This window comes from Pezoporus occidentalis, unplaced genomic scaffold, assembly GCF_034315485.1.
Source record: "Pezoporus occidentalis ecotype Australia unplaced genomic scaffold, CSIRO_AGI_Poc_V1 ctg158, whole genome shotgun sequence".
In the NCBI taxonomy this organism is placed as follows: domain Eukaryota; kingdom Metazoa; phylum Chordata; class Aves; order Psittaciformes; family Psittacidae; genus Pezoporus; species Pezoporus occidentalis.
The window spans coordinates 2,806,516-2,820,779 of NW_026913404.1; the positions used below are offsets into that span (position 1 = coordinate 2,806,516).

At 52.6% G+C, this 14,264-nt stretch overlaps 1 protein-coding gene across 4 annotated transcripts in view; it reads left to right on the forward strand.

The window, feature by feature from the left end:
- The window catches only part of LOC134160218 (ankyrin repeat and fibronectin type-III domain-containing protein 1-like), a 182,054-nt gene that overhangs the window by 12,529 nt on the left and 155,261 nt on the right, over positions 1-14,264 (forward strand). For all 4 annotated transcript variants that reach the window (XM_062612016.1, XM_062612013.1, XM_062612015.1 and 1 more), the window contains exons 2-3: positions 7,134-7,327; positions 9,541-9,758. In XM_062612016.1, coding sequence (XP_062468000.1) covers positions 7,255-7,327; positions 9,541-9,758 — 291 coding nt within the window. In that variant the 5' untranslated portion in view covers positions 7,134-7,254. The remainder of the gene's footprint in view (positions 1-7,133; positions 7,328-9,540; positions 9,759-14,264) is intronic.

Consider the following 14,264-nt stretch of genomic DNA (forward strand, 5'->3'; position numbering starts at 1 on the left):
TTGCTGACAGTTGATGAGGCTTCCAGAGCAAATGATGGTGGTTTGAACACCCACTGGTGGCCTGTGAAGGCTCCACTCTTCCTAAATCCTTGGCCTTTGGTTTTTAAGGCCACTCTGTGTTTTAGCTGGTTGTCTCGCTTCCTCTCAGGGCCCTTCTCTAGGCTTTCCCACTGCAGAATGACGCCCCCACACTTCACTCCCTGCCCTCTCTGGGGCCCTGCTGCTGCTTTGGGCTTTGGACCACACTGAACTGCATCTGGAGGCTGCTGCTGTTGTTACCACGTGCTTCTGTACAGAAACAGCTTCTAGGGCACTTGCAGCCTCCTCTGCTTCACCTCTCCTGCTGCTTCCTTTTCCTGCAAAACCCCTCTGCAGAAACCAGTTCTCTTGTCTCCTGCTGCTGTCTGGATGGGGATGAAGGAGAGCATTGTACAAATCACTGCTCTTGAAATTATTCAGAGACAGATTTGGGTTGGAAGGGACCTGAAAGTTCATCTAGTTCCGACCCCCTGCCATGGGCAGGGACACCTTCCACTAGACCAGGTTGCTCCAAGCCCTGTCCAGCCTGTCCTTGAACACTGCCAGGGATGGGGCAGCCACAGCTTCTCTGGGCACCCTGTGCCAGCGCCTCAGCACCCTCACAGGGAAGAGCTTCTGCCTAAGAGCTCATCTCAGTCTCCCCTCTGTCAGGCTAAAGCCATTCCCCCTTGTCCTGTCCCTACAGGCCCTTGCCCAAAGCCCCTCTCCAGGTTTCTTGCAGCCCCTTTAGGCACTGAAGCTGCTCTAAGGTCTCCCCTTAAGGAGCCTTCTCTTCTCCAGACTGAACCAGCCCAGGTCTCTCAGCCTGGCTCCAGAGCAGAGCTGCTCCAGCCCTCACAGCATCTCCATGGCCTCCTCTGGACTCGCTCCAACAGCTCCACGTCCCTCTTGTGTTGTTGCTTCCAGAGCTTCCCCATGGCACATGTCCTCCAGCAGCAGTACTCACAACCAGGGTGCTGAGGCACAGCCCTGCCTTGCTTCATGCCTGGACTTTGAGATGTCCATGATCCAGCTCTGCTTCCTGTAGGAGCAGGCTCTGCTTCTACCCAGGGCATGGATTCAAAGTGGGGCGAAGCTCTACGGGGATGGCAGTGACATGGTCACCCTGCCCTTGCTTCTCCACCTTTTCTGGAGGGCTTTGAGCTCATTGGGATACATGTCGTCCTCCTGTGACAGTCACCTTGCCCCCAAATTGGTCTCTGCAGCTGTTTCAAGGGGTTGATATGGTGCCTTGTTTGTTGTTTTGCCTTTTGCACCATCACTGGTGCTAAGAGGCCATGTGGAGGAGGAGGCACACAGCACCTTCACCCTCCTCCCCAGCCAGAGGCATGTTTGCCCTCCCCCCAGCCCAGGAGCAGGTTGTGGTGGGGAATTGCTCCTCCTGGCTTGCAGCATCTCTCATTTTCCCGAATCCATCAGAAACCTTTGCGGAGTTTTTAAGGTCAGGTTGCTAAGTTACACCTCCTTGGAGGAGCTGGCTAAGCCACGTCTTAGAGGGAAGATCTGGGAGTGGTGTCCCTCTGCAATAACCTGGCTCTCCTGCCCCTATCCCTGCCATCCTCTGCCAGTCCTGGGCTAATCCCAGAACCTCATTTAGGTGTTCTTCCCCAAACCTTCAGCATTAAGATCTTCCTTTGCTTGGCTGATGTAGTGAATTAATTGACTGGGGTTATAGAGGAGCGCTGCAAAATTCCCTGTGAAATGTTCTGCAGGAGGAGCAGCCATTTGGCATCTCCATCTTTTTCTGAATCCTTGCTTTTCGGAGCTGTGAGTCCTTTGGGACACACATTGTTCCCCTCTGAGCTTGGAAATGGCCTCACACATCAGGGCATGTGGCTGGCACCGATCCCCAGCTCTGGAGCAGCAGGCAGGGTCCCTGCTGCTCTGCCCCTCTCCCTCTACCCCCTTGCTCCCTGCCTTAATGTCTTCTCCTTGCCGTTTTCCATGAGCAGCCTGGCTCTGGGAAAATGGGTGAGAGGGAAACTGGACTAGTGCAGGGTGCATTTGGCTTTCTCTGAGAGCTGATTGAATGCTGTGACAGGGTGAGGGCTTTCCTTCTCCCAGGAACGGGACATTTCTGGGGAGTCACCATCCTCAGGCATTTCCAAGGCATGTGCAGGAGGTTTTCCTGCTCAGATCCTTGGGAAATTGTAGTGAGGTTTATTGGGGTCATTTTTGGATCATGCAAGTAGTGGGTTTAGGATTATTCTTCCCTTGCTGCTTGCTGTCTCTCGTGTTGCTGGGTTTCTGCTGTGGCTGGTGTAGTGACTCCTCTATCCTTCCCTTGGGTAAGCTGCAGACTCTGTCCTCTCTAGACTGGCTTGGGAAGTGCCCTGGGGAGCAGCTTCTCCCACACTGAAATAAGGGGAAGCATAGGCTGAGGGGGTGTGTGCAGTTGCTTGAAGGAGGCATGCAGGATTTGGCTTTCCCTGGTTTAATCATAGAATCCCAAACTGGTTTGTGTTGGAAGGGACCTTAAAGCTCATCCAGTTCCAACCTCCTGCCACGGGCAGGGACACCTTCCACCAGACCAGGTTGCTCCAAGCCCCATCCAACCTGGCCTTGAACACTGCCAGGGATGGGGCAGCCACAGCTTCTCTGGGCACCCTGTGCCAGCGCCTCAGCACCCTCACAGGGAAGAACTTCTGCCTAAGAGCTCATCTCAGTCTCCCCTCTCTCAGGTTAAAGCCATTCCCCCTTGTCCTGTCCCTACAGGCCCTTGTCCAAAGCCCCTCTCCAGGTTTCTTGGAGCCCCTTTAGGCACTGGAGCTGCTCTAAGGTCTCCCCTTAAGGAGCCTTCTCTTCTCTAGGCTGAACCAGCCCAGCTCTCTCAGCCTGGCTCCAGATCAGAGCTGCTCCAGCCCTCGCAGCATCTCTGTGGCCTCCTCTGGACCCATTTCAACTTTCATTAACTTTTTTTCTAGCCCTCCCTTCCTTTTATCTCTGCTTAGCCCTTTCCCTCGCTTCCGCTGGGGTGATGGAGAAGCTGGGTAAGGACATCACCATGGGGAAGGCTTTGGACACAGCACATCTTTTGTGATGTGTTCTGCCTCTCTTCTCATAGAATCATAGAATGGTTTGGATAGGAAGGGACCTTAAAGATCATCATTTTTACCTTTTTTTTTTGTCACAGTGGCTTTGTTAGTTACCCTGTTGACCTCACTGAAAGCTTAGGAAGCTGCACTGTGTGTCCGGCTCTGGTGGGGGATGCTGGAGCACTCAGCTGGGTTGGCTTATGCCTGGCGGTTGTCCCAGGGCTGCTGACAGGAGACCTGGCCCTGGGGACTCATCTCACACTTCCCCATCTGGCTTCAGACTGGGAGTGATGGAGCTGTCACTGGGCTCCTGCCTGAGCTCTCACAGGCAGCCAGAAGGATTTTTTCCCCCGTGTCAAGACTTGATTATGTGCTCTCCTTTCTATCAAAATGCCAAGCAGCTACTAAATGTAGGCTGCAACAGCGTTATGGCTTTTCTAATTGAGCTTTACACTCCATCAGGGATCTTTAGTACTGACCAGACCTAGCTGTGGAGCCTGCTTGGGAAGCATATATGGGTGCAACGTGACTTCCTGGTGGTGTCAGGTTCCAGCAGGCAGTGAATGCTGAGGCCTCTGGAGTTGTGCTTGGTGTCGTAGTATCAGCTGGGATAGAGTTAGTTCTCTTCCTAGTAGCTGGTGCAGTGCTGTGTTTCTGCTTTAGTCTGAGAATGATACTGAGACCACACTGATGGTTTAAGTCGTTAAGCTTAAAGACTTCTCATGCTCTGCCGATGAGGTGGGGGGGGGGTGGGGTGGGGGGGGGTGTGTGTACAAGAAGCTGGGATGAAGCAGAGGCAGGACATTTGACCCAAACTAGCTGAAGGGTATTCCATACCGTAGAGCATGAGGATTGAGTTATAAACTGGAGGGAGCTGGCTGGAAGGGACTGTTTGCTTCTCAGGGATGAGCATTGGTCAGAGAGTGGTGAGCAGTTGTATTGTGCATCACTTGGGTTTTCCTGGATTTTATTTATCTCTTTTTGTTATCTCCCTTTTCATTTTTATTCTAATAATATTTCATTTCAGTTATGAGGGTGCTGAGGCACTGGCACAGGCTGTCCAGAGAAGCTGTGGCTGCCCCATCCCTGGCAGTGCTCAAGGCCAGGTTGGACAGGGCTTGGAGCAACCTGGTCTAGTGGAAGGTGTCCCTGCCTGTGGCAGGGGGTTGGAACTGGATGAGCTTTAAGGTCCCTTCCAGCCTAAACCACTCTAGAAATTATTAATCTGCTCTTACCTCAACCCACGTGATTTACCTTTTTCTGATCCTCCTTCCCATCCCACCCAGGGAGGTGGTATATAGCTGCTGGCTGAGGACACACAAGGTGGTAGAGCCACATAGATGGAGCGTGCTTGGGAATTCAAGTTCAGATTTCACATATAAACAGGTTTCTAGTTGCTTTCCTTTTTCATTAATAAATCATTGTCTGCAGCTTTGCAACATTAAAGTTGTTGCTCCTGAGAGGGTGAGAATTCTTCCCTCTTTTCCCCCATTAGATTTGTGTGTAGGCACAAGGGGATGTTAGCACTTAAAATGCTAATGCTGTTCTGCAGGTGATGGTGCTGTACCCAGGTGCCTTTAAAAGAGCTGAGATTTGCATGCAAGAAAAAAGGAAGGTTTTGAATGCTGGCAGAGCCCAGGACTCATTTATGCAGCACAGTGATGTGTTGTTACAGCCTTGTTGTCTTGTGCCAGTGAAATATGTTACAATGGGAGGTACATACGTTGTACTGAAATAGAAACAACTCCGGATGCTAATTCTGGCTTTGTATCTCCTGGCTTTTCATGTCAATGCAAGTGAGGCGTGGCGCCTGGAGTGGACAGGATGTTTTTGTGCTTGGTGCAGCTGCAACAGTGCCTCTCCAGGGCTAGGGCAGAGCTGTCCCTGTCACCGCAGTGCTTAGTGACAGCTCTGTGGGGCAGAGCAGCATCATATCATCAACTGTCGAGAGAGCTGGGCTTGTTCAACCTGGAGAAGAGAAGGCTCCTTAAGGGGAAACCTTAGAGCAGTTGCCAGTGCCTAAAGGGGCTACAAGAAACCTGGAGAGGGGCTTTGGACAAGGGCCTGTAGGGACAGGACAAAGGGGAATGGCTTTAACCTGACAGAGGGGAGATTGAGATGAGCTCTTAGGCAGAAGTTCTTCCCTGTGAGGGTGCTGAGGCTCTGGCACAGGGTGCCCAGAGAAGCTGTGGCTGCCCCATCCCTGGCAGTGTTCAAGGCCAGGTTGGATGGGGCTTGGAGCAACCTGGTCTGGTGGAAGGTGTCCCTGCCTGTGGCAGGGGGTTGGGACTGGGTGAGCTTTAAGGTCCCTTCCAACCTAAACCAGTCTGGGATTCTGTGATTCCATGATTGCCTGATAAACAAGGGTGAATGCAGTTAACGCATTTCTGAACCTACACATTGAATGTGTTCCCTCTCCCTGCTCTGATGGATGTGTCTTTCATGGTCTGAGTGAAAGGGCCCCCAGGGTAGGCACAGGGTGTGCCTGGCTCCCCGTGCTGTGGCTTCTGCCTTCCACCCATGTGTAGCCAGCCCATCCCTTGCTATGTGCCTGCTGCACCAGCAGTGCCATCCCACAGGAATCGCAGCGCAGTGAGTGCTGCTCCTTGCCTGGGAATTGCACCCCGTGCCAACAGCAGTTGGGAGCTGCTGTCACATTTGTAATGGGAGTGAGAAATGATCATCATAAAGGGAGCAGTGACAAGTGGCCACCGAGAGGCAGGAGCTTCTGCATGGTGTGCTCCCTGTGTGATCTTGAGGCCTGATGCAGTGGAAATGGAATGAACCCGAGTGCTGTAAGGTGCAGGGAGGCAGAGCGCCCTTTTCTTGCCAGGAGCTTGGCTCTGTGCGGTGCTCTGGGATGGGATCAGGATGCTGGTCCAAGCTGGAGGAAGGGCTGTGGAAACAACCCAAGGTCATCTTGTGTGAGGAGGCTGAAAGAACTTGCCTTAATCAGCCTAAAGAAACACAGGCTGGAAGGGGCTGTGACTGAAGTGTAATAGCAATTAATCATGAGAACAAATACCAGAGAGAGAGGATAATTATTTAAGGTAAAGGTTAAAATTGTCACAAGAACAACTGAGCATAAACCAGCTAAGGATTGAATTTTGGATGGGAATTTGAAGGATTTGCATCATTCAGTGTGAGATTTGGGAACAGCCTTGAGACTCTGCTGAGTTCCCCTCAGGGTGTGCTGGGAGCTGAGTCAGGCTCTGGTGTGGGCTCTGGGGAGCAGGGGACAGGGGATGGTTTTGGAGTGATCTCAGCATACAGCTCTTGGCACTGGATGATCCTTGTCTCTTGTCAGGAGGGATGCACTGGGAGGACTGTGGCAGCAGATCAAAGGGAGGTGATCCTCCCTTTCTACTTTACCCTGATGAGGCCACATCTGCGGTCCTCTGTCCAGTGCTGGGCTCCTCAATACAAGAAAGGCAAGGAGCTACTGAAGAGGGTCCAGCGGAGGCCACAAGGATGATCAGGGGTCTGGAGCATCTTATGAGGAGAGATTGCGGGAGCTGGACCTGGTTAGTCCAGAGGAGAGCAGACTGAGAGGGGATCTCATCGATGCAGATCAGTACCTCAAAGGCAGGTGCCAGGAGGATGGTGCCAACTCTTTTCAGTGGTGCCAAGAGACAGGATGAGGAGCAGTGGCCATAAAGTAAAACATGAGTTTCGCCTCAACATGAGGAAGAACTTTCTGCTGCAGGTGGCAGAGCACCGGAACAGGCTGCCCAGGTGGGTTGTGAGTTCTCCGTCTCTGGAGACATTCAAACCCCACCACTATGAACTGCTTCTGGTGGCCCTGCTTTGGCAGGGGGTTGAACTGGATGATCTCCAGAGGTCCCTTCCATTCCTAATGGTTCTGTGCTTCGGTTTCTGTCTCCTCACACCATAGCAGTACTGGGCATCTGTTCCTTTTTATCACATTCCCATTTGTCACAGAATCTTCGCAGCATGGCCTGGGCTCTCAGCCCAGTGGCAGCACTGTGTGTTACGGAAGGCTTGTGGCCTGAAGAAGCCACCCCACTGACAGGGTTATCCTGTGTTTTCTCCCTCAAGGTCTCTGGACAGGAAGCTGCAGCGGCCGCTGCTGGGGAAGTCCCGGACACTGCCCAGCATCCCGCAGTCCCCGGTCCTGAACAGACTTCCCCTTCTCGACCCCACCGTGTACAGGGAGGAGATGCCAGAACAGAAGCCCTACAAGAAGCACTCAGCCCCTGACCCCCAGAAAGGCTGCACAGTCCCTTCTGCTGGTAAGTAGCTTCTGCTGAGCTTCCACCCTGCCTGCCAGATCCTGGCAAATCTTTCCTACTTCTCCAGGGGCACAAATTCCTGGGAGAAAAGTTGGTCTTGATGATCTTAAAGGTCTTTTCCAACCTAGTTCACTATGATTCTATGGTTCTATGAAACGATGAAATAAATCCAGGTCCAGCCTGTGTGGGGTTTATCCTCCTCTAAAAGCAGCCCTTCCTGGTGAGGTTTGGGCTAATTTTTGCTCTTCTCTGAGGCTTTGGGCCCATTATTTCAACCTCCCCATCTTTATATAGTCTCCAGGCTGAGCAGCAGCCCCAGCTTTCTCAGTGTGTCCTGGTATGGGAGGTGCTCCAGCCCCCTGATCATCCTCATGTTCTACTACTTGTGTGCTGATCCTGATGAAATACTGATAGGGTTGGGCTAGCAGCTCTGAGCAAGTTTATTAGCAAAAACCTGCTGATTGCTGAAGTGTTTCAGTGCTTTTGGTGCCAGCAGAATCACTCCAGGGCCATAAAAATGATGGGGAAAGAGATTATTAGCATGGAAACAGTGATAAGGGCTGCAATCCACTGCTGATAGTCCAGTGCTAAATATACCCTTAAAACCCAGCTCCCTTCCAGCAGAATTCTTGTATATTTATTTTGATCTTTTAAATCTACTCTGCTCATGGTCAGGTCACTGTGAGCTGGATTGATGTCAATGCTTTGCAGCCTGTGTTTCAGTTCTGAATTCTCTGGCAAGTCCTGCCTGGAGAGGACCTTGGCATGGCCAGAGCTTGTCCTGCTGTGCTGGCCACAGCGGTGCTCCGGGTGTGCTGCAGGACCATGCTACTGCAGGACCCTGCTGTCCTTACAGCCCATTGTGAGAGGGGGTCTTTGATGGGAGGCAGACCTGTGGGACAGCTGGCATAGGTGGCTCCTTGAGATATGAGGGGGAACACTTCTGGGTAGGTAGGTAGGTGCAGGAGACTCTATTATTTTTAGATCTTAGGCAGAAGCTCTTCCCTGTGAGGGTGCTGAGGCGCTGGCACAGGTTGCCCAGAGAAGCTGTGGCTGCCCCATCCCTGGCAGTGTTCAAGGCCAGGTTGGATGGGGCTTGGAGCAACCTGGTCTAGTGGAAGGTGTCCTTATCTGTGGCAGGGGGTTGGAACTGGGTGAGCTTTAAGGTCTCTTTGAACCCAAACTCTATGAGTCTATGATTATCATGAGGATGATAAGGGTGCTGGAGCACCTCCCATGTGAAGAGATGTGAGGCTGGGGACAGGGGATGATGGCTGAGCCATCACAGGTGAGCGCAGGGGCCCTAGGGCTGGTTCCTCCTTCCGCGTGGGATGTTCCTGCTTGTTGGGGGGCTCTGCTCCAGGGCTCTGTGCCCGTGTCACGGCATTCCCAGCGTGGCCCCGGAGCGATGTGATCTGGTGCTGGCAGCCTGGGTCTGGGCTCCGATTGATGTGTTTGTGCATTGAATAATCACAGCTTTCAAACAGCAGTTCTTGTGTTGTATGAGTTGACATTTGGAGAGGAGCAGGAGCAGCTTATTAAACTGAAAGTAGGGGAGGAAAAAAGGATGAGACACAAGTGCTGTGCTCCAGGTCGCCTCTTTGTTCATGGTTTTCAGCTCTCTGCCCCTCTTTCAGCTTGTCCTCTTGGTTCTGATCATTCTGTTTTGGTGCCTTCAGAGCCACTGGTAGAACTCTGCGCATAGTGATCTGTTTTTACACCCTAAAAAGCTCAGGAAGCTTGGAGAAGAGGTGTGTGTTGAGAAGCAGGAGACAGAGCAGTTGGTTGTGGCTGGGGCTTGGAGCAACCTGGTCTAACGGAAGGTGTCCCTGCCTGTGGCAAGGGGTTGGAATTGGATGAGTTTTAAGGTCCCTTTCAACTCAAACCACTCCAGGTTTCTATGATAACTGCAGTAGTGCCTGGAGGCTTCATCTCTGTCCAAGTCTTCATTGTGCTCAACTGTATTTGACCAGTCCCAACCAGGAAGATACTAGGGACATGAGCCTGGACATGGTGGAGCATGGGGTACATGAGGCTTGCAGCAGGGATGCGCCCTCAACCTCCTCCAAGTTCTGCATCACCCATCCCCATGGCATGCTGGTGGGATGGGGTGGGCAGGGTGGATCCAGGCTGCCCTCTGGGCATCCCCAGGTGGACTGAGGGATACAACATGGCCTGGGCTATGGCTCTGATGGGGTGGCATGTCCTTCTAGGGGAGGCCTGGCAGCTGGAGGATGACTGTACGGACCCCCGCCAGGATGCCCAGCTCGGCACAGCGGTGGAGGATGCCCCATTCAGCTACTTCCGCACCCGCTCCTTCTACATGAGAAAGAGTCTGTCGGTGGACAACCACCTTGGCTCCCTCAGCTATGCTCTCCACCCAGCTGAGACCAAGGCTGAGCGTGTCAAGACCAAGCTACGGCGGCAGTTTGTGAGTATTGGGGTGTCTGCACCCTCTGCGTTCGTACATGTGCATCCTCCTGAAACCGTCAACGTGTCAGAGAGCTATTTTTATGCTCAGCATTTCCAAAGCAACACATAAAGAGGCTGCTCCAGCCTGGTGGAGCAGATGATGGCAGCTCAAGGTTGCCCACCCTGTGGCAGAGCCCCTCTCCATACTATTGCTCACTGGGTTATGTGCAGGGCAAGTCTCTGGGTGTTGCTGCCCAAAGGATGGAGTGAGATTGGAAGTAGGCAGTGAGTTTTCCCATCCTTTGCCTCACATATGTGAGCAACTGGGTCTGTTCAGTGGTCTGCCCTGGGCCAGCCCATGGGTGCAGTGAGGGGCTGCGTTGCTGAGATCAACCTTGGGCAGCTTCAGCCTTTGGGGGGGCATCCTGGTGGCAGGATGGCAGGGACGTGGCAGGATGGCAGGGACATGGCAGGGCTACACTGCGGCTGCAGGTGCTCTGATCAATTTTTCATGGGCTTTGTCTTTTGTCTTCCCCGAGACACTAGAGATGGGGGTTTGGGTGTCCTTCCTCCTGCCTGTTACTGGCTGTGGGGTTGTAATGAGGGCTCGGGTGTCCTTGTGCTGAAAAGCACTTGGTGTTGATTGGCAATGGGTGGGAGCATCAATACAATGGGATCAGACATCCATGTAACCTCAAGTGCCGCTGAGAGCTGCCAGCTGAGACACTGGACCTCCAAAGTCATTCACCGTCCTCTAGCCCAGAGGAGAGGCTGATCCCTCACCGGGTTGCACAGGCTTGTGCTGCTTCTGGTGTCCCTGGGGCTGTGTCACTACTGCATACTGTGGTGTTTGGCTCTCTGTGCTGGGATGGGCTGATGAACATCCCCACTGCAGGAGAACAGACTTGACCTTGGCAGTCTGTTGATTCTTTTCCATGTGCGGCAGAAGTGGGTGTCCATAGGGGTGAGTCTGGGGGAACTACCTGTGGTGCCTGTGAACTCCTTCTGTGGGAGCTGCTGTCTTCAGGCTCAGGATGTGGGTGACAGCCTCAGGGATGGACATGAGCAGAAGCGGGATGGGGCGTCCGGTGAGTGGCTGAAGGATGTTGGAGGTGTTTAAGATGACATGGTCCTGCTGCAGGGTAAGGTACTGAGTCTGATTTATCTGTCTTTCAGCCTGGATCTGCAGCCCCAGGCTGCCCCCAGGACAGTGGGAGGGTGGGCAGGTCACTGAGATGTTGCGGTCTTTGCCTTTCAGTATCTCTGTGGGACCTGTCACCCACAGCCTCATTTCTGCAGTGGGGATGGGCACAAAAGGTGTGGAAGGACTTGGGTTCTCTGCACCATCCTGGTGCCTGCAGGGAGCTGGGCTCTGCCCTTCCCCATGGGGCACCCTCCTGGCTTCTCAGCACCATGTCAGCACTTGTCTGTGCTGTCTGTGTCTAATTTGCTTTGGCCTTTGGATTCACGGGGTTTTGGGGACTTCTAGCTTTCCTTGGTGAACCCATGGAGCTGGCTGTTCATCTAGAAATGGAGCAGGAATTTTTTAGGGTGGTTTTTTTTTTTCCCTCTTCTTGCTATGTCATTTTTGGTTTGCTTTAACAGCTATGAGATGTTGCTCTAGGCTTGGCCATGGGCTGGGACCTTGTGAGACCTACTGAGAAACACAGGTTCATCCTACCTGGAGAGGGCATCAGCAGGGCCCTTCAGTGGAGGTTTGGGGCTGCGAGCTGCAGGGTGCAGAGCCAGCAGCTCAGCAGCTGGGGCTTGGGCTGGTGCTGGACCAGTATTTCCCACCCAGCTAGAGAGCCTAGGTTTGAAGCTCAGACTAAAAGTCCTGCTGACCTATGGAAGTTATTTCCAAGAACAGGTTGTTAGTACTGAGCTCCACGTCCTCCCAAGGTTTGGCAATTGTTTTCCATCTGTGTGCTGGAGGCATTGTACTTTCACAGAATCCAAGACTGGTTTGGAGTGGAAGGGACCTTAAAGCTCACCCAGTTCCAACCCGCTGCCACGGGCAGGGACACCTTCCACTAGACCAGGTTGCTCCGAGCCCCTGTGTCCAACCTGGCCTTGAACACTGCCAGGGATGGGGCAGCCGCAGCTTCTCTGGGCAACCTGTGCCAGTCCCTGGCTGGCACTGCAGGAGAGAACAGGATTTGCCTTTTCTGCAAGCAGCTCATCTGGGACCTTTCAGGAAAGTCCATATTTAAGCTTGATTCATTTTTTCAGGCTGTTGCACTTATCCAGCTCGTAACAGTTGATTTCTGGCTGTGCTGACAGTTTGAGCTGCTTTTGCCTTGTGATGCAGCTCCTTGGCTTTCTATTTTGGGAATTGCTGAGTGATGGGGGAAGATGCAGGGTTTTTAAGGGGGCATCCAGGACCCTAACCTGGCAGGGTGATGGAGACAGGGCAGAGCTGCTGCCCACATGCCCCCTGTACTGTGCAGATGTCTTGCATCCACTTGATGAGCCTCTATGCCTTATAAGGCTTTATTTTGGTCCTGGGCGTCTAAGCTTCTCTGAGGGAGAATTTCTTATAGCTCATGTGGAAACATTGGAAGCTGCCTCCCTGCATCCCGAGGATGGGGTGCTGGGGTGCTGAGGTAGCTCTTGGCTTCTCAGATGGTGCACCTGCAAGTCCTGCTTGGTCCTGTTCCCCAGGGGCAGCCCTTCCCATGGCTGCCATCCTCTGGGAGTGTGGTGGAGGGCGGATTCCCCCCAGCCATGGTGGGGTGGTGTATGCTTGCAGTCCCGCTGCTGGCATGTGATGGATCTGCATGTACAGATGACTTGAATTTGCATAATTCAAATTGTAAATGAATCCCAGTTTTTGTGATTGTCACAGTGAGTTTTCTTTCTAATAAGCCTTTCCTTTAACTCCTCTAAGGCTTGGAACATTGGTGACATCCTCTTCCATCTTTGAGGAAGAGGAGCATCTGATGGCTTTTGATACCTGCCTGTCACATGGCTCCCCTGCCTTACCCCTGTGGGTCCAGCACGTCTGTGCTGTGATGGAGGCAGTGGCCATGGCCAGGGCTGTGCTCTGGGACCTGCATGTGTGGTTTTGGGTCACTTGGTGATGGACAAGGGGCTCTGTTGGGTTTTTTGCCGCACTGGCTCTGGGCTGCCTCTGAGATGGCAGTGAGGAGCAGGGATGAGACCTTCTGCAGTGCACCTTGCCTGGGTAAGGAGAAGAGCATGATGGCTGTGTTACAGGCTGTGCTGAAACTCTTGAGCTTCACAGGAGCCCTGCTCAATAAAGGTGGAATTAACCCTATTGAACTCACCATTAGCCTTACGGAGCATTAAAGGAGGTCACCCAGGACTGAGTCATGGTCTGTGGTGACTGCTAGGATAGGCAGCGCAGATTACAGCACAGCTCTGGCTGAATTTATACTCTGTTTTTCCCCTTGACCCTGTCCTCCTGGTCCTGCCCACTGATGTTGTGATGTTACAAGGGAACCTGTTAAGCTGATAGTGCAGATCCTGTTCGTCCCCAAAAGAGGAAGCGCCAGCAGTGCCTGGGGTCCTGGGTGCTGGCCGATGGGCCATTAGCTTGATTTGCAGCAGGTCATGTGTGTTTCAACTCGGCGAGACTCAAGTTTGTGTTGCTTCCCTCTCAAGTTTGTGTTGCTTCCCTGTCTGTATTCTCACGCAGTGATTACTTTTAATTTTTAATTATTATTTTGTATATGGTATGTTTTTTCCAGGCAGTTATGCTGTTGGGAAATGTCTGTGCCCTCCAGGAAAGACCTAGAGCACTGCTTGTCTTGGGAACTCTGCAGATGAGTTGCACAGAGGTAATCCTTGACTTGCAACTCCCGTAATGAAGAAGGAAAGGCTAACTGGAACGGTAGAGCCTGGGAAAAGGAGGCATGGGAAGACAAACTGGCTTTGTGGCAGAAACCTGGTCAAATTTGGTGCTCACTGCAGTTACAAACAGTGCCTGGAATCCAGAAAGAGGCAGGTGCTGACTGACATGTACCCAATCCAGGTTTTCCTATTCCCATGGCTAATGATCAGTCCAGGGGCTCCTCCTCTTCCTGATGGACACTGCAGTGATGCTGAGGAGCTGCAGAAGCCATCTTGCCCCAGTAGCACTGGAGCATGGGATGTGACTATCCTGGACTGAGTGCTTGGTGCCAGGCAGAGCCTGGAGCAGAAAGGTTTCTGCTTAGTGGGACCCATCCCTGTTTTACCGCAATGTGTGCAGGGACTTTCTGAGTCCATTGAGTGGAGCCCATTATCTCCTGTGTGCAGCAGTGCTACTGGGGGCTCTGATGTGATGCTTTGGTGACAGCAAAGTCAGACTCAGCCCCGCTGTAATCCCACCAATGCCAGGGAAGTGACTGCAGTGCTAACACTCCTGCTGCCTTATTTTATGTTGTTTTATGTGATACAGACTGTGCTCTCTCATCCCTGACTTGAGAAAATGTTAGCAACCACCCACTTGATACTTGTTTGTGCCCTGTAGTTGAGTGCAACAAATATTAAAAGTTCAGTCTAGAGCAGGCCAGCTGTG